The 25,882-nt window shown below is 43.4% G+C and overlaps 1 protein-coding gene across 1 annotated transcript in view; it reads right to left on the bottom strand.

Annotated features, from left to right (window-relative positions):
- LOC126252500 (RING finger protein 145-like) overlaps window positions 1–25,882 on the bottom strand; it is a 202,111-nt gene that overhangs the window by 136,198 nt on the left and 40,031 nt on the right. The window contains exon 3 of the mRNA XM_049953395.1: window positions 25,128–25,684. Within this exon, the coding sequence (XP_049809352.1) occupies window positions 25,128–25,684 (557 nt within the window). The remainder of the gene's footprint in view (window positions 1–25,127; window positions 25,685–25,882) is intronic.

The raw sequence follows: 25,882 nt of genomic DNA, 5'->3' as shown, positions 1-25,882 counted from the left end.
AGTGCATCTTTACTCTATGGGATATAAGAATTGGAACTTTACATTTTTTTCAGGCTGCAATTTTTGCATCCAACTTTAATTCAAATAATGTAGCATTGCTAGCCGCATTGAATAATCAAATACACTTTGTTTTGTTGTTCAAACCATGATCTTTCTAATGAGCCTAGTTTGGAGAGCTTTATAGATCACAGTTTTCCACAAAATCAAGTCTAAAATACCAAATATTTTACTTTTTTCCAAAATCAACGTTGCACTTAAAATTATTCAGTTTCGAGGATGGTATAAAAATTAAACTTATCACTTCAGAACTTTGTGTTGTTAGGTTACTTCATGCCAAGTTTCTTGTTTGTCATCCTTTTAGTCCCCGGTTTATGAGCCTACCTTTGACATTTTCTCGGGTGCTGATTTTTTTGGGTGATTTTACATAAAATTTTCTGGCTGAATATCACTTGTAAAATAATTTTCACTATTATTTTATAAGAGAATGCATGAAGTTGTACAAGATGGCCAAATTTTCTATAACAAAATATTGCCTGAGATATAACAGTTCAAAATCGTCAGAAATTCGTGCTCACTCTACACAGGTCATGCATGATGTCAAACAAATGACTATGTCTCAGCCAGTATTGCTTCGATTAACATTAATCTTCACCAATGTTCACTGCAGACATGTGTAAATGTTCACATAAAATTTCATTGAAATCTGTGAATGACAAGTATGAAAATGTAGGAAATTAGGCGATTTCACATGGAATGACACGGGGTCTCTTGTGGAAAGACATGTCACATCGAAGCCCAGAAGCAGATCATCCTTCGTGCAGCTAATCTCTTTCAGTAAGGCTACGAATTTGGCTGAGTTCTTCACATGTTGGTTTTAGTGCCCCCAAGGATTTCAGCAGTGAAGCTAGATATATGGCCACTCCATACAGCATGTAGGGGCATTAATGGCATTCACTATAGGACACATTGGTACACACTTCTTCATGAATTTTATGCAGTCCTTACAAGCATGGCCCAATGGCCTAGCCACAGTGGTAACATGTTTCTCATCATAACACCAAAGTTAAGTGCTTGGCTACCATTTGGGTGGGTGACCATCCGGGTTTGCCGAGCACTGTTGGCATGCGAGGTGCACTCAGCCCTTGTGAAGCCATTTGAGGGGCCAATTGATTGAAAAGAAGATGCTCCGGTCACAAAAACTGACAACAGCCAGGAGAGCAATGTGCTGATCACATGCCCCTTCATATAAACATCCTGTGAAGCCTGTCAGCTGAGGATGACACACTGGTCTGTCCTTCCGGATGCCATGAAGGGTACAGGGTGCACCCATCTGCAGGTGGTCGCTCATGTTGGCACCAATGATGTGTGTCGCTATGGATCGGAGGAAATCCTCTCTGGCTTCCGGTGGCTATCTGATTTGGTGAAGACTGCAAGTCTCGCTAGCGGGATGAAAGCAGAGCTCACCATCTGCAGCATCGTCGACAGGACTGACTGCGGACCTTTGGTACAGAGCCGAGTGGAGGGTCTGAATCAGAGGCTGAGACGGTTCTGCGACCATGTGGGCTGCAGATTCCTCGACTTGCGCCATAGGGTGGTGGGGTTTCGGGTTCCGCTGGATAGGTCAGGAGTCCACTACACGCAACAAGCGGCTACATGGGTAGCAGGGGTTGTGTGGCGTGGGCTGGGCGGTTTTTTAGGTTAGATGGCCTTGGGCAAGTACAGAAAGGGCAACAGCCTCAACGGGTGCGGGGCAAAGTCAGGACATGTGGGGTCCAAGCAGCAATCGGTATTGTAATTGTCAACTGTCGAAGCTGCGTTGGTAAAGTACCGGAACTTCAAGCACTGATAGAAAGCACCGAAGCTGAAATTGTTACAGGTACAGAAAGCTGGCTGAAGCCAGAGATAAATTCTGCAGAAATTTTTACAAAGGTACAGACTGTGTTTAGAAAGGATAGATTGCATGCAACCGGTGGTGGAGTGTTCGTTGCTGTTAGTAGTAGTTTATCCTGTAGTGAAGTAGAAGTGGATAGTTCCTGTGAATTATTATGGGTGGAGGTTACACTCAACAACCGAGCTAGGTTAATAATTGGCTCCTTTTACCGACCTCCCGACTCAGCAGCATTAGTGGCAGAACAACTGAGAGAAAATTTGGAATACATTTCACATAAATTTTCTCAGCATGTTATAGTCTTAGGTGGAGATTTAAATTTACCAGATATAGACTGGGACACTCAGATGTTTAGGACGGGTGGTAGGGACAGAGCATCGAGTGACATTATACTGAGTGCACTATCCGAAAATTACCTCGAGCAATTAAACAGAGAACCGACTCGTGGAGATAACATCTTGGACATACTGATAACAAACAGACCCGAACTTTTCGACCCTGTATGTGCAGAACAGGGAATCAGTGATCATTAGGCCGTTGCAGCATCCCTGAATATGGAAGTTAATAGGAATATAAAAAAAGGGAGGAAGGTTTATCTGTTTAGCAAGAGTAATAGAAGGCAGATTTCAGACTACCTAACAGATCAAAACGAAAATTTCTGTTCCGACACTGACAGTGTTGAGTGTTTATGGAAAAAGTTCAAGGCAATCGTAAAATGCGTTTTAGACAGGTACGTGCCGAGTAAAACTGTGAGGGACGGGAAAAACCCACTGTGGTACAACAACAAAGTTAGGAAACTACTGCGAAAGCAAAGAGAGCTTCACTCCAAGTTTAAACGCAGCCAAAACCTCTCAGACAAACAGAAGCTAAACGATGTCAAAGTTAGCGTAAGGAGGGCTATGCGTGAAGCGTTCAGTGAACTCGAAAGTAAAATTCTATGTACCGACCTGACAGAAAATCCTAGGAAGTTCTGGTCTTACGTTAAATCAGTGTTAAATCAGTAAGTGGCTCGAAACAGCATATACAGACACTCAAGGATGATGATGGCATTGAAACAGAGGATGACACGCATAAAGCTGAAATACTAAACACCTTTTTCCAAAGCTGTTTCAGAGAGGAAGACCGCACTGCAGTTCCATCTCTAAATCCTCGCACAAACGAAAAAATGGCTGACATCGAAATAAGTGTCCAAGGAATAGAAAAGCAACTGGAATCACTCAACAGAGGAAAGTCCACTGGACCTGACGGGATACCAATTCGATTCTACACAGAGTACGCGAAAGAACTGGCCCCCCTTCTAACAGCCGTGTACCGCACGTCTCTAGAGGAACGGAGGGTTCCAAATGATTGGAAAAGAGCACAGGTAGTCCCAGTCTTCAAGAAGGGTCGTCGAGCAGATGCGCAAAACTATAGACCTATATCTCTGACGTCGATCTGTTGTAGAATTTTAGAACATGTTTTTTGCTCGAGTATCATGACGTTTTTGGAAACCCAGAATCTACTCTGTAGAAATCAACATGGATTCCGGAAACAGCGATCATGTGAGACCCAACTCGCTTTATTTGTTCATGAGACCCAGAAAATATTAGATACAGGCTCCCAGGTAGATGCTATTTTTCTTGACTTCCGGAAGGCGTTCGATACAGTTCCGCACTGTCGCCTGATAAAGTAAGAGCCTACGGAATATCAGACCAGCTGTGTGGCTGGAGTGAAGAGTTTTTAGCAAACAGAACACAGCATGTTGTTATCAATGGAGAGACGTCTACAGACAAAGTAACCTCTGGCGTGCCACAGGGGAGTGTTATGGGACCATTGCTTTTCACAATATATATAAATGACCTAGTAGACAGTGTCGGAAGTTCCATGCGGCTTTTCGTGGATGATGCTGTAGTATACAGAGAAGTTGCAGCATTAGAAAATTGTAGCGAAACGCAGGAAGATCTGCATCGGATAGGCGCTTGGTGCAGGGAGTGGCAACTGTCCCTTAACATAGACAAATGTAATGTATTGCGAATACATAGAAAGAAGGATCCTTTATTGTATGATTATATGATAGCAGAACAAACACTGGTAGCAGTTACTTCTGTAAAATATCTGGGAGTATGCGTGCGGAACGATTTGAAGTGGAATGATCATATAAAATTAATTCTTGGTAAGGCGGGTACCAGGTTGAGATTCATTGGGAGAGTCCTTAGAAAATGTAGTCCATCAACAAAGGAGGTGGCTTACAAAACACTCGTTCGACCTATACTTGAGTATTGCTCATCAGTGTGGGATCCGTACCAGATCGGGTTGACGGAGGAGATAGAGGAGATCCAAAGAAGAGCGGCGCGTTTCGTCACAGGGTTATTTGGTAACCGTGATAGCGTTACGGAGATGTTTAATAAACTCAAGTGGCAGACTCTGCAAGAGAGGCGCTCTGCATCGCGGTGTAGCTTGCTCGCCAGGTTTCGAGAGGGTGCGTTTCTGGATGAGGTATCGAATATATTGCTTCCCCCTACTTATACCTCCCGAGGAGATCACGAATGTAAAATTAGAGAGATTAGAGCGCGCACGGAGGCTTTCAGACAGTCGTTCTTCCCGCGAACCATACGCGACTGGAACAGGAAAGGGCGGTAATGACAGTGGCACGTAAAGTGCCCTCCGCCACACACCGTTGGGTGGCTTGCGGAGTATAAATGTAGATGTAGATTTAGATGTAGTTCTGTTGAGGCTTCTGAGGCCAGTTTGGACAGAGTTACAAGCATGGACGCACTGGAGCCTTTGGATGGAACCACTTCACATCTCTTCTCATTAAAGCTGACTCGTGGAGGAAAGCTACTGTTTATATTGTCATCTTTGGTGCTGGGTCTCACTTAGTTTCTGATGGTAGTGATCAGCAAACAATCTTTACTTTGTCAGCAGATAAGACTGCTGTGTTCTCTCTCTTACCAATCTTATTGCAATTGATTTTGTTGTTCTCATATTTGGTTTCAGAAGTTGGGATTCCAAACACATTACTGAAATAGGACATTATTATTGATGCCAAAGGAGGAATCCATGTCCTGCCATCAGAAATGGTGAAGTAAGTAATGTGGGAAATTCAGGACCATGGATAAATCCGACTTTCAAAACCAAATATGACAGCAGCAGAATGGAGAACACCAACATTACTAATGATAACACAATAGTCCTACCAGCTGACAAGGGAGATATGAGAGTACTATTGTGTGCTGATGACTACCACCAGAAAATTAGCACTCTGTGACTTTTCAGCATTTCCCAATGGATCTGTTGGAAATACACTTCTTGGGTTTGCAGCAGGATAACACTGCCCAAGTCCCACAATATTTCATCAATGCAACTGTTCAAAATTTTCAGTTTGCGGTAGTTTGCTGTTGCCAAACTGCTGCAAGCTGCAAGGGATGACAATCATGTGGCAGTATCTAAATTTATCTGGCCAGAATCAGGAAATGTGTGTGCAAGGTGAATTACATCTTTATGATGCACTGTGTCTGGCTGTGAATCAGAGGTTCTTGTTTCTCTTGTTTTAATTTAATGGCAGTTAGTGCTGGATTCCAAGCAGTGCTTAGTTGAAAACCTGGATCCCTGTTGATAAACTTGTCTCCCAGGGTAATATGTGGTGCCTCCTTAAAAATACAATCACAGAACCATGACACTGGTGATAAAACGTCACTCTTCTCATAAAACATGTGACGCCCTGTATTCAGAGAGTGCTCTGTTACTGCTGATTTATTAGGTTGGCTCAGATGTGTGTGACAATGGTGTTCATCACAAAATTTTTTACACCATTAGACATGTCTGTCCACTGTAAGATTTCCATTGGAATGGGATCATATATATGACATTCTTTCTAAGGCCAGGATTACCTTTGACAAAACCAACGAATTCCTCAATTTTGCTGGTGGATGAAAACCACACTTGATATCATGTCTCTAGAGGCTTATTTATATTCTTGACGACATGATCAAAAGACAAGATACAAAGTGAGGTTTTCATACACCAGCAAAATTGAGGAATTTGTTGTGGTTGGTCAGAGACATTCTTGGCCTTAGACAACATGTCGTATATAATGTCCCATACCAATGTGGGAAATCTTAGACTGGGCAGATATATTGGTTGAAATGTGCACGAATGTTATGCTAAACGCCACTGTAAAGCAAGCTGGGCCAACCTGGTAAATCAGTGTGAGAGGAGCAATGTCTGAACATGAGGCATTGCATGCTTAGTGATAAGACTGAAGTTTTATCCTCAGCATCATCATTCTGGGGTCATGTTTTTAAGGAAGCCATATGTATTCTTAAGGCAGACAATATTATCAAGAGGAATGTCGGCTTTCAAATAAGCCCAGCCTGGAATCCAACACTGACTGCCATTAAATTAAAACAGAAGAAACAAGAACCTCTGATTCATGACCAGATGCAGCACAGTGTAGGGCAGCACAGTCATTGCCTACTGTGCACGTGCCAAAGCCCTCTCTTTGGCTTCTGGTAGGGGGTTACTACAAGTACTGCTTTCATCCAACTGTGAGTGCCATCCAGCACATGCTTATTTCCTGCTCCCGGCCTGATAAATTTCAATGCTGCCACATGATTATCATCAGTATTGTCCTGCAGCAGTGACAACAGCAACAACCACCACCACCTGAAGATGTCGGAACAATTATACCCATGAAATATTGTGGGACTTGCACAATATTATCCAGCAGTAAGACCAAGAAGTGTATTTGCAATTGGCACTCTCATACAGGATCTCTCATACAGGATCCAGCCTACAGCATGCTGCAGCCGGATTCAACACCAAATATGATAAGAAAAACAAAAGCTTTGCTTCATGAGTCAGCTGTAAAGAAAAAAAGATAAGCACCAGCTCTATTGACATGCACTAGTACTTTTATGGACTGCCTAAAATTCATTCCTGTAGTAAACACAATTAATGCACCCACATACGGAGTGGCCAAGTAACTAGCCTAACTTCTGAACCCCATAGTGGGACAATCCAGTCATTACATTAAGAACTCGGCCGAATTCATGGCCCTGCTGAAAGAGGTGTGGCTGCAGAAGGATGATCTGTGCTGAGCTTCAATTTAACATCTCTTTTCATGTGCATACCACTTCAAGGCAGCTTGGAACACTTACCAGATAAATTTGAGCCCCAAACAGTGAACCTATTTGCACATATACTCACCGCAAGCTACTTCACATGTAGTGGAGAATTCTATAAACAAATTGATGGAGTAGGCATGGGTTCACCACTTGGTCCTGGGATTGCCAGTCCCTATACAGAACACTTAGAGGAGATGGCACTAAAAACCGTGAGACTCACACTGAAGAACTACTTCCATTGGGTGGATGACACCTTCGTTATGTGGGAGCAGGGCAGAGAGGCCCTGAATGAGTTCCTAGACCACCAGCACATCCATCAAAACACAGTTCTCAATGGAGCTAGAACAGAATGGATGTCTTCCATTTTTTGAAATCCTAATGAAGAAAAGCAGACAGTGCCCTTGGACATGCAGTCCACAGAAGAAGATCCACACAGATATGTACCTTCATGCAACAAGCTGTTGTCACTGGCACAGCAGTACATTGTTCCAACAACTCTAGGCACAGGGCATGTGCCATCTGTGACAAAGGCAGCCTCCCAGCAGAGCTGCAATGCCTTAGATATGTGTTCCACCAAAATGGGTACAGTAAAGAGCAGACTAGACATGCATTGATGAAATCATATGATACAGCCATCTGCAAAGAAGGGGGAGAGAAACTGGTAAAGAACGAGGAGGAGAAACTCACCTTCATCCCCTACAATAGACCCCCCTAAATCAAAATTGCAAAAATCCTTGGAAAAAACATCAAGGCCATTTTTGGCTGCCACAAGAAATGAAAGATGTGCTTGACTTGATACAGGGTAAACTATAATCGTAAAGACCCAGTACATATAGCATCCCCTGTGAGTGTGGCTGCCAGTTCAATGAGCAAACACAGCACTCAATCTTGCAATGCTGCATGGAACATGTTAGCTGCATATATCTGGGGCATAAAGATACATTATCAGCGGCAGAAGATAGCCTCAGTGAGGACAGTGACTTTTAGGAGAGCATCACCAAAGAAACTGCATGACAGTCTCATCAACAGGGACAAGGGATCATAACTAAGTTCGACATGGAATTCTGCACTATTAGCTATACGCCAATAATTTAACGCTTCATGAGTCTGAGCAACACTGAATGCACTGAGAATTGAATGGCAGTCCACAGCTGCACAACAGGATGCCGACACCTGTGCCTGGAGAAAGGGGGTGGGGAAAGCCAGTCACCGCTCGAGTATATTTATATAGCATGCCCCACACAATCTTGACATTCATCAGAAAATGGTGAGAGTAACACTCATCAAAACATCATGGAGTTTCTACACAGCCACTTGGAAGGAAGCCTGAGGAGATTGCATCAGTGGGCAGCAATGGCAATGTGATTTGAATAAAGGACCTTGACAATGTAGGATGATTGTGTGACTTTACAATACAGATAGCCATATCATAAGAGTAACCACATCAGAGCGAGTAGACCAACATGTGGTTCCTGAAGCGGACCATTTAAGCAGTCACAGAGGCACCAGTCTGTATGACTGACTGACTGACTGAGATGCCCTAGTGACATTAGGTGACATGGCTTTGCTGCATTGCCACTGCTAATGGCCGAAAGCAAGGGGAAGCTACAGCTGTTATATTTGCTGAGGACACGCGGGTCTCCTGTATGGATTAATGATGATGCCATCTTCTAGGATAAAATATTCTGGGGGTAAAATAGTTTCCCATTCAGATCCCTGGTAACAAAACTGGCATTCTACAGGTCAGAGCACGGAATACTGGATCCCTTAATGATGTCGGTAGTTTGAGAATTTAGAAAGAGAGACAGATATGCTGAAGTCAGGTATAATGGGATTATATCCACTATTCTGTGAAGGCCTCTTCATCTCTGTATAACCACTGCAACATACATCTACTTGAATCTGTTTCCAATAGTCCAGCCCTGGTCTCCCACTACAGTCAACAGTTGTTCCACCCACACTTACTTCCACAGCCGAACTGACTACTGTCGATGCCTTCTTCTAGATAAGCCAAGCCACAAATTTCTTTTCTGTTTTTTCCCCCCAATTTGATTCAGTACCTTCTCATCATTATTCAATCTAGCCATCTGTGCTGCAGCCTTCTTCTACAGCACCACATTTCAAAAGCTTCTATCCTCTTATTCCATGTACTGTTCATGCTTCACTTCCCTAAAAGGCTACACTTTATATAAATACCTCCAGAAAATACTTCCTGACTTTTAAATTTATATTCAAAGTAAGCAAATTTCTCTTTTACAGATATGTTTTTCTTGCTTTCCTTGTCTGCATTTTATATCCTCACAATAGTACCACCGCCTTCTTGTATGCACTGCTTAATTCCTCCTTGATTTCCTTTACTACTTGTTCAATGAGCAGACGGAGTACCACTGAAGAGAGGCTACAATGCCATCTCTCTCTTATCTTAACTGCTGCTTCCCTGGAAGGGAAGGCAGGCTGCCTTCTGTCCAAACTGCAGATACAATTTTCCAGAACCCAAAATTATCTTCCCTGAGGTCAGCTTTTACCAATTTTTTCAACTGTTCTGTAGATAATTCATGTCAGAATTCTGCCACCATGACTTAATAAAAAGTGTTTGATAATATTCACACCTGTCAGAACCAGAGTTCTTTGGAACAGGAATTATTACACTCTTCTAGAAATGTGAGGGTAATTATTTCTTCACAAAAGGTGTCAATGCTGTTTACTGCCCACACAATGAGTCTCAATTAACCAAGTCTCAAATGCAAAACACTTAAAATGGGTTCATGACGCAAGTGCCAATTTCAAAATCTACTAAGTGTGAATTACATCCTGTAGTGGAATGAGGAGAGAATTTTCTGGACTTCATTCTAATCTTTGATGAGACTTGGACAGCTCACCCCACACATAAAAATAAATGTCAATCAATGGATGGCTTCATACACATTCAGCAAATAATGATGGAAAAGTATTTAAAAGTTCAGTTTCATACTGAAGAATGATAACAGCCACTCTTCCTGGCAGAAATCTATTCCTAATCGAATTTTTGTCTGTAGAAGTTACTATCAATATTGATATTTTCTGTGAAACACTTCATTCAACTGTTGAAAATAAAGAGGAAGGCACTCAGGAAATGTGCAGTGCTACATCTGACATACAATCCATAATATGCATGGTGTAAGAACTCTACACTGAACTTTGGCCGTATATCTACCCCCTTCAGCAAAATAAATCGGCAGTGGCTAAGCATTTTCAAACATAGAAAAATTATGTACAACTAAAAATAATATTTATTTGGCTACATTGTGACTATATACATTGTGAATACATACATTTTGACTATATACATTTTTTAACAGAAAGCGTTCTCAAGGAGAAACATCTTTAAACCTGAAAACACTTCTGATATCTGTCAGACATTTTACTTCAACATCGGTGGATTCTTGAAAGGGTTTTATAGCTACATATTTCACCCCTTTCTATACCAAAGTTAGATTCATTAAAGGGCAATACAGGTCATTTTTTCCATTTAGCATTGGACTTGTGAATATTTCTATTACTCTCAAACTTAGATGGATTGTTTGATAACAAATTTCATAAATGCACTACAAGGCTGTTGTTGATACTCCCAGCTGCTTAAACAGATAGATGCAGGATGTTCGTATGTGAACTCCACCCGTAACTCTTAATCATGTCCTTTTGTGTAATGAATACTTTTGGACCAAGCAAATAATTACCACAGAATATTACCACATAAGGAATCAATAAATGAAAGTATGCAAAATATGTTAACTTACTGATTCCTATATCCCTAAAGTCAGCAATTATTCTTATGGTAAAAGTCGATGAACCTTAACATTTTACCAGATTTTCATCAATATGTATACCTAAAAAATTTAATAATTTTCAATGCTCTTTACTATTTCTTGTTGATATACTAGGTTAATTGGATGCGAGATATTTTTGACAGTACAAAACTGGATGAACTATGTTTTGTCAATGACTAAACCTAGTCCATTTGTGCAAAAACAATCAGTAACTTCCACAAATATATCATTTACTATTTTGTCTGTTGACCCCAGTTAACCCTGATTCTTTGAAGAATTCAATTCCCATGTATAAAATAGTTTCAAAATTCCGATTATTTCACAAATGAGTCAATATGGTAATATTTGACATTTAGCATGTAAGTGAAAAAAGTTCAGAAAATGTATAAAAATTATGTTTAAAGTTTGCTGGACGTGAGAACAAAAATCCTGATGACTATATGAATGAACGCCTTTATGGTTCTGAAGACAATTCCACTGAAAGTGAAACTAAAGAAGTGTATTGGCAGTGTTATCAAGTGATTCTGACAATAATGATGAAGGCGATTCTGTTCTTGTGACTGATTCGTTGTGTCTTAATGTTAACCCTTCTGGGATAACTCTTGATTCTCACTTTGGCACTGACTAAGCCAGTTCTTGAGTGAGACTCTAAGAACATCTTCAAATTGTTAAGCAAAATTTAGTTTTTCACGCACCCACCGTTTTTGACTTCATATCTCCTGAACTATGTGTCATAGAATGATATAATTTTGCAGATACATTCAGTGTGTTCTGAGTACAGTTAGTAGTGAAGTAATAATAAATTAAAACATCATGTCTGATGCTATAGTTTTACCTCATGAACTGTGAAAATACAGTAAGCGATAAACTCTTTTCCTTTCAGCATTTTGTGGAGGGTGTGTGAGAAAGAGTTCCACAAAGGTTTGAAATTATGAGTAAAATTCATTCCAAGCTACCAAGTGCTCAGTCTCAAATAGTAGATGGATATAGTCTGAGTATTTGCGCATTGTAAGTTATGCTGTCTCAAGACATATACACAGTTTGTAACTCTAATATTTGTCTTGCTATGTTGAACCATTCACATAAGATTATACCTCTAAATAAGGAGATTACATCAGGATTCTAAATTTTTGAAAATAAAATTTTTTTGTCCCTGGAAGCTGTTAGTAAGTAACCTGCAACTGGGACTGGATTCCATACCCCGGGATAGTCGTTTAGTTGGCTTCACGATGATACTTGTATCGTCTGCAAAAAGGGATAATTCAGCCTCTTGATTCAAATACAATGGCATATCATTAACATAAAGCAAGGAAAGTGGTGGGTCAATGATTGACCCCAGTGGGAGTCCCACTGTAATTTCTGCCTATGCAGATGATGTGGCATCCCTCTGTGTATTACTCAAACATCCTAAGATGACTCAACATTCTGTATCTTAAATAAGAACTAAACAAGACATTTGTTAAGTACATATTCTGTAAAAGCTTGACTTCTATAATAGAAGTTTGTGATTGACACCTCTATGTCAACATACATACCATGCAATGCACTGTACGGTGAGTGGCGGAGGATACCCTGTATCACTACTAGTCATATTTCCTGTTACCTTCACAAATAGAGCAATGGGGAAACAATTGTTTACATGCCTCTGTACCAGCCCTAATTTCTCCTACATTACATTCATGTCTGTAATGCGCAATGTGCTTTAGCACCAGTCAGTTTTAAATACTGGTTCTCTAAATTTTGTCAATAGTGTTCCTCGAAAAGAATGTCGCCTGCCCCCAGGGATTCCCATTTGAGTTCCCAAAGCATCTCTGCAACACTTGCATGTTATTTGAATCTACTAGTAACAAATCTAGCAGCACACCTCTGAACTACTTTGCTGCCTTCCTGGTACAGCTCCCAAACACACACGCTGTACTCAGGAACAGGTCAGTCTTAAACCTGGTCTCCTTTACAGATGAACTACACTTTCCTGAAGTTCTCCCAATAAACCAAACTCAATCATTAGCTTTCCCTAATACAATCCTTAGTTGCTCGTTCCATTTTGTATCACTTTGCAAGGTTACATCTAGATATTTAATCAACTAATGCTGTATTTGAACACTACAGGTTTGTTTTTCTTACTCATCTGCATTAACTTATATTTTTCTACATTTAGAGCTAGCTGTCAGAGAGAAAATGGAGAAAGACGGAAAGTATGAAATGATGTATAGACTGGCTAGTGAGATAATTTTTGAATGTAAAAGAAAGAGGAATAACATGGAAATAGAAAGAGTGGATCGTACTCTAGCAGAAGAACCACAGGAGGTTTTGAACAGATGGCAAGAATATACTGAATGTCTGTATAAGGGGGATGAAATGCAAAGTGAAATTAAGGTTGAAGAAGAGCAACATGTGCCGGAAGATGAAGAGGGATTCACCATCTTGGAAGCAGAAGTAGAAAAGGCACTGAAGGAGATGAAGAATAGGAAGGCACATGGAAATGATGATTGCCAGCAGAACGGTTGAAGAGTCTGGGAAACAAGGCAAGAAAAGAAATAGTCGTACCTCTGTAACGAGATATATGACAAAGGGGAATGGCCTGAGGACTTACTTGCAACAGTTATGATACCAATAGAGAGAAAGAGAAACACTAAAAAATGTGAAGAGCATAGTACCATCAGTCTAATTTCTCATGCAGCTAAAGTCTTGCTGATTGTGTTGAATAGAACGCTATATGGCAAGCTGGATAGAGGGATTGCAGAGGAGCAGTTTGGGTTTAGAAGAGGAAAAGGAACAAGAGATGCTATTGGCCTGTTGAGAACTATAGGGGAAAGATATATGGAAAAAGGTACAGAAATCTTTGCTGGTTTTATAGATTTAGAAAAGGCTTTTGACAGAGTTCAGTGGAACAAGCTGATGGATATTTTGAAGAGGAAAGGAGTAGATTGGAAAGACAGATGACTGATACAGAATCTATATTTACACTGGAAAGTAAGGATAAGGACTGGAAATGAAATGTCAGAAGGAAGCAGCATTGGACGAGGTGTCAGACAAGGTTGTTGCCTTTCCCCACTGTTGTTTAATGCGTACCTTGAAGAGATTATTGTGAAAGGCTTAGATGGAAAAAGAGGAATATGCATTGGTGGAAAGAGAACAGAATGTATAAGATTTGCTGATAACATGGTATTAGTGGCAGAAAGTGAGCAGGCAGTGAATAACATGCTGGAAGACCTGAATGAAGCTTGTGTGGAATATGGGATGTAAATAAACACAGTAAAAACAAAGAGTACAGTCAGCAGTACAAGACTATTAAAATAGGACAATCTACCATTAGCCAAGTAAGTGAATTTAAATATCTTGGAAGCACAATAACTGAAGACTTGAGATGTCACCAGGAGGTGAAAACTCGAATTGCCACAGCAAAGGAGGCATTCAACAAAAAGAGGAGACTTATGTGACAAATTAGATAAAGGTCTAACGAAAAGGCTTGGCAAATGTTTTGTATGGAGTGTGGCACTATATGGGGCAGAAACATGAATGCTGAGACAAGAGGATGAAAAAAGGTTAGAAGCATTTGAGATGTGGATGTGGAGGAGAATGGAGAGAATAAGCTGGATGGAAAGAGTGAGTAATGAAAGAGTATTGGAAAGGGTTGGCAAGAGAAGATCTCTGCAGAAGGTTGTATAAGAAAGGAAACATAACTGGTTGGGACATTCATTGAGAAGGGAGTGCTTGCTAGCAGATGCTTTGGAAGGATTGGTTTGTGGGTGAAGACTGAGAGGCAGAAGGAGATACAAGATGATAGATGACATAAAGGGAAGAGGAAATTATGCAGACTTGAAGAGGATGGCAGAAGACCGGACAGCCTGGAGAACTATCATGTGAAAACCTGCCTTTTGGCAGAACACTGATGATGATGATGATGATGATGTCATTCTTCACACCAAATAGAAATTTTGACTAAGTCATCTTGTAACCTCCTACAGTCATTCAACTTTGTCACCTTCCCATGCACTACCGAATCAGCAGCAAACAGCTGCTCACCCTGTCCACCAGATCATTTATGTATACAGAAAATAAGAGTGGTCCTATCAAACTTTCCTGGGGCACCCCTGACTATACCCCAGTATACATACTGCCGAACACTCACCATCTTACACAATAAGTCTCCAAGCTACTCACATATGTGGGAATCTATTCCATATGTTCATACCTTCATGAACAGTCTGCAGTGGAGTACCATGTAAAATGCTTTTAGGAAATCTAGGAATATGGAATCTGCCTGTTCCCTTTCATCCATGGTTCACGGAATATCATGTGGTAAAAGGTCAACTTGCATTTCACATAAGCGATGCTTTCTAAAACTATGCTGATTTGCGGATAGAGGCTTTTCTGTCTCAAAGAAATTTATTATTTTAGAACTGAGAATATGTTCAAGAATTCTGCAGCAAACCAATGTCAACGATAATGGTCTGTAATTTTGCAGGTCCGCTACTTTGCACTCCTTATGTACGGGTGTCACCTACACTTTTTTCCAGTCATTTAGGACTTTGCGTTGGGTGGGAGATTCATGACAAATGCAAGTTAAGGGGCCAGCCAATGCTGTAGAGCACTATTTGTAAAACTGAATTGGGTTTCCATCTGGTCCAGGTGTCTTATTTGTTTTCAACTCTTTCAGTTGCTTCGCTACAACAGGATGCTTATTACTATGTGTATGGAATGGTCAAATGATGGTATGTTTGTATGACACTCCTGCATAAATGATTTTTTAAATGTGAAATTTAAAACTTATGTTTTCAGAACAGAAGAATGGCATATTTCATTCTTTTGGGAAAACACCCTGAGTTAATGATGCACTAGGAATGTTACATATTATAGGATCATAAATTTTTTTAGGTGTTATTCGAGGTATATCCACCCCATATGAACTTCAACTTTTGGAGTCATGATGACCTTCCGTATTTCAGATGGAAATGTGAGATCCATTTTTATTTCTCTAAATTTCCTCCGCATTGCTTCTTCTGTATACTTCTTTGCTTTCTCTTCTGAACTATTTTTATCAATTTTCTCACCTATTTTTAAAATCTAATAATTAAAAATATCTGTTATACATGAACTGTATTTTATAGTGTTGCCACTCTGTTTAACAGAAATCGTTTTATCTTGCATGCCATTTGTAATCCATTTTCTGAAACGTAAATTCCAAAACCTCCCCCCATGAACCATGGACCTTGCCGTTGGTGGGGAGGCTTGCATGCTTCAGCGATACAGATAGTCGTACCGTAGGTACAACCACAACGGAGGTGTAGTAACACTGTTCACGTTTACGTCGCACTTCACTTAGCGTAGACCGGGACTGTGTCCTAGGCATGCCCGATGTTGACTGACTGCGCACGGCCCGTGCTGCTGGAGTTGTTGTTGTTGTTGTTGTTGTCCTTGTTGTTACGCCGGCAGAGGTCGCGTCTGAATTCTCGCGTGCCCTCTGGTGGCCGGGACTCTACTTGCGGCAACTACCGCCCGTGACGCGCCGTGCCAACGTGCGCCTCCCGCGATCTTTCTGGTGGCTACTACACTCCTCCTCCTTCGGGGGGTGAAGCCACTGTGATCCACTGCGTCGGAAGGTGGAGCGTCGGGCAGGAGCGATGACCTCCACATCCATTGGATGGCCGGAGTCAAGGGGATCTGCCAACCCTCGAGCTGGAACCTTCGAATACGGCTGGAAGTGACCCACACGAAGAGGCCCCCGTCGTCCCACAACCGGAGCTCGGGACAGAACGGGTGACAAGCTGTTGAACTCCGGATCCTGTTCCACCTCAGGAGGGGCAAGACCCAGTGGTGGGGACGAAGGGGAAGGGACGACCACAGGTGAACTAGCCCCCTGAGAAACCGAGCCTGCTAGGGGGGCCGGCTCTCGCTGGGGCATCTCTAATGATGGCGACGCCAGTGCTGGAGCTACCGGAGGCTGCCAAGGCTGAGAACCATCGCAGTGCGGCAGAGTCACAGCGGGGAGAGGAGGTAACGTCCCCTGCGAAACCAATACAGGTGCCGGCAATGGGGAAACCGGTGTCCGAGAGGTCGGAGGGTGGGTGCCCGAACGTGGACGTAGCTGATTTTGGTGACGACGTACCACCCGATCCCCCGCCTGCAAGGTATAGAGCCGGCGGCCATTTCGGCGCAGGACCACCGCCGGTATCCAACGTGGATTGCGACCAAACCCACAGGCCCAGACGGACATACCCAGTGGAAAGCCAGGTACTCCGTGTTGTGAAGACTGGCGAGGCCTAGGCCGGAGGAGGTGCAGCAGAGTCCGAGGTTGACGCCCATGGAGGAGCTCTGCGGGGCTGCGGTCGCCCATTGGTGTGGTCCGGTATGCCGTCAAGAAAAACGTCAAGGCTTCCTCTGCAGGAAATTCGTGCACATACTTTTTCATCTGCGTCTTAAATGTGCGCACCATGCGCTCGGCTTCCCCATTCGATTGTGGATGGAAGGGGGGAGAGCAAACGTGCCGAATACCGAAGCGCCTACAAAAATCCTGGAAGGTCTGCGAAATAAACTGCGGTCCATTGTCTGAGACCAGGGTGATTGGCAGACCTTCCACAGAAAAGATTTTTGCTAGTGCCTGGATTGCAACTTCTGAAGTGGTTGAGGAGCAGCGAACCACATATGGGAATCGGGAATAAGCATCAATGACAATGAGCCAAAAGCCATTGAGAAACGGGCCCGCAAAATCGATGTGAACACGTTCCCATGCTTGGGTTGCCGGCGGCCATGAAGAGAACGCTGCCCTGGGAGATGCTTGTTGGCTCGCACACTGGGAACAGGCGGCCACCAAGTGCTCAATTTCTCTGTCAATACCGGGCCAGTACACATGTCTGCGAGCCAAGGTTTTAGTACGAGAAACACCCCAGTGCCCCGCATATAATAACGTGAGGACCTCCCTTCGTAAACCTGCAGGAACAACCACTCGAGGAGCTGTATCATCGGTAGCCAGAAGGAGAACTCCTTCCAAGACCGAGAGGCAGTCTCGTAGAAGAAAATAATTACGAAGAGGGTCCGAGGCCCGGCCCGGAGGGCGGGAGGGCCACCCCTGCTGAATGAGGCGAACTACTTGCCGGAGAACTGGGTCAGCCGCCGTTTCTCTGGCGACTCTAGAACTAGTAATCGGAAAGCCATCAACTGCTTGGCGGGACGCCACATCCAAATGAAAACACATAAGCTCCTCTCGATCGAACGTCGGATCCGGGCCCACCGGAAGACGGGAAAGAGCGTTGGCGTTGGCATGCTGTCCTGTAGGGCGAAAATGAATGTCATAATGGTACTTAGAGAGGAACAAGGCCCAGCGCTGTAGTCTGTGGGCCACCCTATCCGGAATCTGAGAGGCGGGGCCAAATAACGATATTAATGGCTTATGGTCAGTGATTAACTGAAACTTCATGCCGTACAAGAAAGGGTGAAACTTGGTAACAGCGTAGACAATGGCCAAAGCCTCTTTTTCCACCTGGGAGTAATGGGCCTGCGCGGGACTAAGCGTTTTAGACGCAAACGCCAGTGGTTGCTCGGAACCGTCTGCGTTGCGATGGGCCAGGACCGCCCCCACCCCATACTGCGAAGCATCTGTAGCCAGGACCAACTGCTTACGGGGATCAAAAGTAGCCAAACAAGGGCCTGAAGTGAGGAGGCCCTTCAACGTGGTGAACGCTCGCTCGCATGCAGGCGACCAATCAAAAGGAACACCCTTGTGCAGAAGGCAGTACAGGGGGTGGGCTATAGTGGAAGCCCTGGGAAGGAACCGGTGGTAATAGGCTATCTTGCCTAAAAAAGCTTGTAACTCTTTCAGCGAAGTGGGCCGAGGAAGGTTGACGATACCTTGGACCAAACTTCCTAGTGGCTGGATGCCATGCCGAGATATGGTGTAGCCCACATACTCAATGGACGGTTGGAAGAAGGTTGATTTATGCAGGTTGCAACGCAAGCCCACAGACCTGAATTTGAGAAAGAGGGTGCGAAGGTTTTGCAAGTGTTCCTTCGTGCTGCGGCCTGTGACAATTATGTCATCCAGGTAATTAATACAATGAGGGATTGTCGACGTGACATGCTCAAGATAACGCTGGAATATCGCCGGGGCACTGGATATTCCAAAAGCCAACCGCTGGTATTGGTAAAGGCCAAACGGGGTGTTGACGACCGCCAGCCGTTTGGAGTCCTCATCAAGTGGTATCTGATGATAAGCCTCCGACAGATCGATTTTCGAAAAATATTGGCATCCCGCCACGGCGGAGAACAATTCATCAGCACGAGGCAAAGGATAGGTGTCCACCACCAATTGGGAATTAAGGGTGGCCTTGATATCGCCACAAAGACGTAAGTTTCCCGAGGGCTTCTTGACAATAACGAGGGGCGAAGCCCACTCACTGGAAGAAACGGGAAGAACGACCCCTAGGGCTGTCAGCCGGTCTAGCTCTTCCTTCACCTGAGGGCGGAGAGCCAAGGGGATCTGTCTCGCGCGTAGAAAACGCGGGCGAGCCGACGCCTTCAACGTTAAGTGAGCTTCAAAATCGGAAACACGCCCCAGGCCCTCCTCAAAAATATCTGGAAAGTCCGAGATCAAAGATTCCAATGAGTGATAGGGAACATCTTCGGAGACCAACTGTATGGTGTCAGCAATAGAAAAACCGAAAGCCTGAAAGGCATCCAGGCCAAAAAGGTTAGCGGAGCTCGCATCACTGACAACAATAAAAGTAATAGGCCGAGTGACTGATTTGTAAGTCACGTCGGTAGTGAATTGACCCAGTAGGGGAATGAACTGTTTACCATAACCGCGTAGACGCCGGTAAACTGGCGCCAACGGGGGCGATCCAAGGTCCGAATACGTTTGTGCATTCAACAACGAAACGGCCGCGCCCGTATCTACTTGCAGTTGTAACCGGCGCGACCGAACCGACACCTCGATAAAGAGTTTGTGGGCCGATGCGTCGGGAGCCTGGCCCGATGAAACTTCCTGAATGTCAACGTCCATGTCCGCTGTACTTGGGTCCTTCGATGCTTTGGAGGCTGAGCGGCAAACTTTAGCAATGTGACCTTTTTTTATTACATTTGCGACAAACGGCCCAACGCCGGGGGCACTCTGACCGATCGTGATGTATATAGCACGACGCACAGGACGGCAACAGGGGCCGGCGGCCGGAATTCTGTTTACGTGCCGTGCGGGAGCGGCCGTAACGGCCGGATTGTACCGCTCGCACGTCGTCCACCCCGGACACAGTGGACGCGGCCGCGCCACCCTGAACCTCCGCGACGTCGCACCACGCTTCCAGCTGTTGACCTGCCGCGTGAGAGACTTCGTACGATTGAGCGATGGACAGTACTTCCTCGAGGGAAGTGTCTTCTAACTGCAGGGCCCGTTGCCGGACCTCCCTATCAGGGGCCGAACGAACAATGGCGTCGCGTACCATAACGTGGGCATACGACTCTCGCGACTGCTCCGTGACAAAATGACACTTGCGACTAAGACCGTGCAGGGTTGCGGCCCACGCTCGGTAAGACTGATGGGGCTGTTTCTTGCATTGATAGAACTCGACCCTAGCCGCCACAACATGCGTGCGGCGGCGATAATATGAAGACAGCAACGAACACAATGCGTCAAAAGTCAAGGACGAGGGTTCCCGCAACGGCGCTAGCTGCCGCAAACCTTGATACAGCGAGGGAGATATCCAAGACAAGAAGAGAGCCCGACATACCTCCGCATCGGCGACATGAAACGCCTGGAAATGCTGCCGAAGGCGATGTTCATAAGCGTCCCAATCCTCCGCCGTCTCGTCATACGGGGGAAAGGGAGGAGGGAACTGCGCCGGAGCAGACGGCGTGGAGAGCAACGCCGGAAGCACTTGTTTCATGGTGGCCATGAGTTCCGTCTGCTGCGCAACCAAAACTCGCACCAAATCCTCCATGACGTGGAGAAACTGCGAAACCGGAACAACGACGCAACACGCGAAAGAACGACCCTACTCGTCGCCAATTGTGTAGTAACACTGTTCACGTTTACGTTGCACTTCACTTAGCGTAGACCGGGACTGTGTCCTAGGCATGCCCGATGTTGACTGACTGCGCACGGCCCGTGCTGCTGGAGTTGTTGTTGTTGTTGTCCTTGTTGTTACGCCGGCAGAGGTCGCGTCTGAATTCTCGCGTGCCCTCTGGTGGCCGGGACTCTACTTGCAGCAACTACCGTCCGTGACGCGCCGTGCCAACGTGCGCCTCCCGCGATCTTTCTGGTGGCTACTACAGGAGGGGTATGTGTTGAGAGGCCAGACAAACGTGTGGTTCCTGAAGAGGGGCAGCAGCCTTTTCAGTAGTTGCAAGGGCAACAGTCTGGATGATTGACTGATCTGGCCTTGTAACAATAACCAAAACGGCCTCGCTGTGCTGGTACTGCGAACGGCTGAAAGCAAGGGGAAACTACAGCCGTAATTCTTCCCGAGGGCATGCAGCTTTACTGTATGAGTATATGATGATGGCGTCCTCTTGGGTAAAATAATCCGGAGGTAAAATAGTCCCCCATTCGGATCTCCGGGCGGGGACCACTCAAGAGGATGTCGTTATCAGGAGAAAGAAAACTGGCGTTCTACGGATCGGAGCGTGGAATGTCAGATCCCTTAATCGGGCAGGTAGGTTAGAAAATTTAAAAAGGGAAATGGATAGGTTAAAGCTAGATATAGTGGGAATTAGTGAAGTTCGGTGGCAGGAGGAACAAGACTTCTGGTCAGGTGACTACAGGGTTATAAACACAAAATCAAATAGGGGTAATGCAGGAGTAGGTTTAATAATGAATAGGAAAATAGGAATGCGGGTAAGCTACTACAAACAGCATAGTGAACGCATTATTGTGGCCAAGATAGATACGAAGCCCACACCTACTACAGTAGTACAAGTTTATATGCCAACTAGCTCTGCAGATGACGAAGAAATTGAAGAAATGTATGATGAAATAAAAGAAATTATTCAGATAGTGAAGGGAGACGAAAATTTAATAGTCATGGGTGACTGGAATTCAGTAGTAGGAAAAGGGAGAGAAGGAAACGTAGTAGGTGAATATGGATTGGGGCTAAGAAATGAAAGAGGAAGCCGCCTGGTAGAATTTTGCACAGAGCACAACTTAATCATAGCTAACACGTGGTTTAAGAATCATGATAGAAGGTTGTATACATGGAAGAACCCTGGAGATACTAAAAGGTATCAGATAGATTATATAATGGTAAGACAGAGATTTAGGAACCAGGTTTTAAATTGTAAGACATTTCCAGGGGCAGATGTGGACTCTGACCACAATCTATTGGTTATGGACTGTAGATTAAAACTGCAGAAACTGCAAAAAGGTGGGAATTTAAGGAGATGGGACCTGGATAAACTGAAAGAACCAGAGGTTGTACAGAGTTTCAGGGAGAGCATAATGGAACAATTGACGAAATACAGTAGAAGAAGAATGGGTAGCTTTGAGGGATGAAGTAGTGAAGGCAGCAGAGGATCAAGTAGGTAAAAAGACGAGGGCTAGTAGAAATCCTTGGGTAACAGAAGAAATATTGAATTTAATTGATGAAAGGAGAAAATATAAAAATGCAGTAAATGAAGCAGGCAAAAAGGAATACAAACGTCTCAAAAATGAGATCGACAGGAAGTGCAAAATGGCTAAGCAGGGATGGCTAGAGGACAAATGTAAGGATGTAGAGGCTTATCTCACTAGGGTTAAGATAGATACTGCCTACAGAAAAATTAAAGACACCTTTGGAGAGAGGAGAACCACTTGTATAACCATCAAGAGCTCAGATGGAAACCCAGTTCTAAGCAAAGAAGGGAAAGCAGAAAGGTGGAAGGAGTATATAGAGGGTCTATACAAGGGCGATGTACTTGAGGACAATATTATGGAAATGGAAGAGGATGTAGATGAAGATGAAATGGGAGATACGATACTGCGTGAAGAGTTTGACAGAGCACTGCAAGACCTGAGTCGAAACAAGGCCTCGGGAGTAGACAACATTCCATTGGAACTACTGACGGCCTTGGGAGAGCCAGTCCTGACAAAACTCTACCATCTGGTGAGCAAGATGTATGAAACAGGCGAAATACCCTCAGACTTCAAGAAGAATATAATAATTCCAATCCCAAAGAAGGCAGGTGTTGACAGATGTGAAAATTACCGAACAATCAGTTTAATAAGCCACAGCTGCAAAATACTAACATGAATTCTTTACAGACGAATGGAAAAACTAGTAGAAGCCGACCTTGGGGAAGATCAGTTTGGATTCCGTAGAAATACTGGAACACGTGAGGCAATACTGACCTTACGACTTATCTTAGAAGAAAGATTAAGGAAAGGCAAACCTACATTTCTAGCATTTGTAGACTTAGAGAAAGCTTTTGACAATGTTGACTGGAATAGTCTCTTTCAAATTCTAAAGGTGGCAGGGGTAAAATACAGGGAGCGAAAGGCTATTTACAATTTGTACAGAAACCAGATGGCAGTTATAAGAGTCGAGGGACATGAAAGGGAAGCAGTGGTTGGGAAGGGAGTGAGACAGGGTTGTAGCCTCTCCCCAATGTTATTCAATCTGTATATTGAGCAAGCAGTAAAGGAAACAAAAGAAAAATTCGGAGTAGGTATTAAAATCCATGGGGAAGAAATAAAAACTTTGAGGTTCGTCGATGACATTGTAATTCTGTCAGAGACAGCAAAGGACTTGGAACAGCAGTTGAACGGAATGGATGGTGTCTTGAAGGAAGGATATAAGATGAACATCAACAAAAGCAAAACGAGGATAATGGAATGTAGTCGAATTAAGTTGGGTGATGTTGAGGGTATTAGATTAGGAAATGAGACACTTAAAGTAGTAAAGGAGTTTTGCTATTTGGGGAGCAAAATAACTGATGATGGTCGAAGTAGAGAGGATATAAAATGTAGACTGGCAATGGCAAGGAAAGCGTTTCTGAAGAAGAGAAATTTGTTAACATCGAGTATAGATTTAAGTGTCAGAAAGTCATTTCTGAAAGTATTTGTATGGAGTGTAGCCATGTATGGAAGTGAAACATGGACAGTAAATGGTTTGGACAAGAAGAGAATAGAAGCTTTCGAAATGTGGTGCTACAGAAGAATGCTGAAGATTAGATGGGTAGATCACATAACTAATGAGGAAGTATTGAATAGGATCGGCGAGAAGAGAAGTTTGTGGCACAACTTGACCAGAAGAAGGGATCGGTTGGTAGGACATGTTCTGAGGCATCAAGGGATCACCAATTTAGTATTGGAGGGCAGCGTGGAGGGTAAAAATCGTAGGGGGGGAGACCAAGAGATGAATACACTAAGCAGATTCAGAAGGATGTAGGTTGCAGTAGGTACTGGGAGATGATGAAGCTTGCACAGGATAGAGTAGCATGGAGAGCTGCATCAAACCAGTCTCAGGACTGAAGACCACAACAACAACAACAACAAATTCCAAAACAAGATATCACTGTGAATTAGCATTGTGACAGCTTTATATCTCTCTGTATAACCTCATCATCGTACACCTCACTGTACTGTGGGTGTATCTTCATCACTAGCAAAGCTTTGAAAACAAGTGAATTGTTTGTTGGCAAAGTAAGTGCATTTATCCTCTGTTGTCCATTTCTCAGAATACTAAGACTAATGTGAAGCTATATATAATACATCCCACAATAGAAACAACTGCTACCGTCAGTTCTTATTTACACCATTTTTGTATTTTATGTAAAACTTTTAAAAATAAACAACCCTTTCAGATTCTGAACATGACTTCATTTATTTGCAGTTGGATAAGCTATCCATTGCACCACTGAATGCATGCTGGATGCACCATCTTGGCTGAGTGTCTTCTACAGAAGAAATCAGCACTAAGTTTTGCCAAGAATAATTTTATTGTACTTTGAATCATAGCTCTTGACTGACAATCAACAATCTATTTATAATATATGAACAGATTTGCAAAAGTTCTTCAAATACTTAGTTTCGGATGAGTTTAATGATGTTGCAGGGAGCAGGGAAAAGAATGCCCTTCACTGAATATATTGCCGCTCTAAATGGGTGGAGCATACATGCATCAACTTTTGCAAGGCTTCCATTATCAGTGTTCACAAAATTCCTTTCTATTGTTACTTGTAACTGTGTTTTCCATCACTAAATAACTAAACTGTCTGCAGAAAAAGTATGTACAAATCTCGTGATTTCAGCTAACGCTCCTTTATCTCCTATAATAAATGCTATTTAATTGTTATAACCAATCAGAATAACAACAATCTGAACTGTATTTTTAACACAGGAGATAATAAGTTTGTCCAACTTACCTGTGGGTTGCAGTAACTGTAGAGCTGCACCACAACAAGCAAACACCAGAAAATGAACAGCTGCTGCATTAGATAATACTGCTGCCACACAATTACAGGGACATAAAAGACGCGTCCCCCAAAAACTACAAAACGGTAGAGATGGACAAAATGTGCAAACAAATCTGGAAGTTTCACAAGTACGTAACTAAGAAACCATACTCCAATAGTAATATTTGCACAGAAGTGAAGTGTAGGGAGACAATATACTGGTGCCCCCACAATTCGGGCTGATGGTGGCAGAGTATAGGCAGCTAGTAGGGTGCGATGGCTGTTCCCTTCCAAGTCCAACAGTGATGTTATGGCTGCCGACACACATACGTGGAACAGCAGTGCTTCAAAATTCCGTGTGGAAGTGCCAGTTTCAGCTTCATTTCCAGGTTCTGATGTCTCCTTAATCACATAGTGAAGTGAATAAGCTTTAGAGACAGCAAGCAATGTTGCACTCAAGAGATGCATATAAAATGTGATTAGGTGCTCCATTGGTAGTGTTATCATGATCAGTGCCACAAACACAACTGTAAATAAGAAACATAGGTGTAAATATTTCAACAGTTCATAAATGAAATGTATTTGAAGCCTTACTAGTATTAATTTCTCAGGAAACTTATCTACAGCCAGTGTAATGTAAGCTTAAAAATTTTCAGTGTTACATGGGAAATTTAAGTGAAGGAAGGATAGTGCTCACTTTACTATACACTTTGCACAGCTTTACA

This window comes from Schistocerca nitens, chromosome 4, assembly GCF_023898315.1.
Source record: "Schistocerca nitens isolate TAMUIC-IGC-003100 chromosome 4, iqSchNite1.1, whole genome shotgun sequence".
NCBI lineage: Eukaryota > Metazoa > Arthropoda > Insecta > Orthoptera > Acrididae > Schistocerca > Schistocerca nitens.
This window is presented reverse-complemented; position numbering and strand designations above follow the sequence as displayed.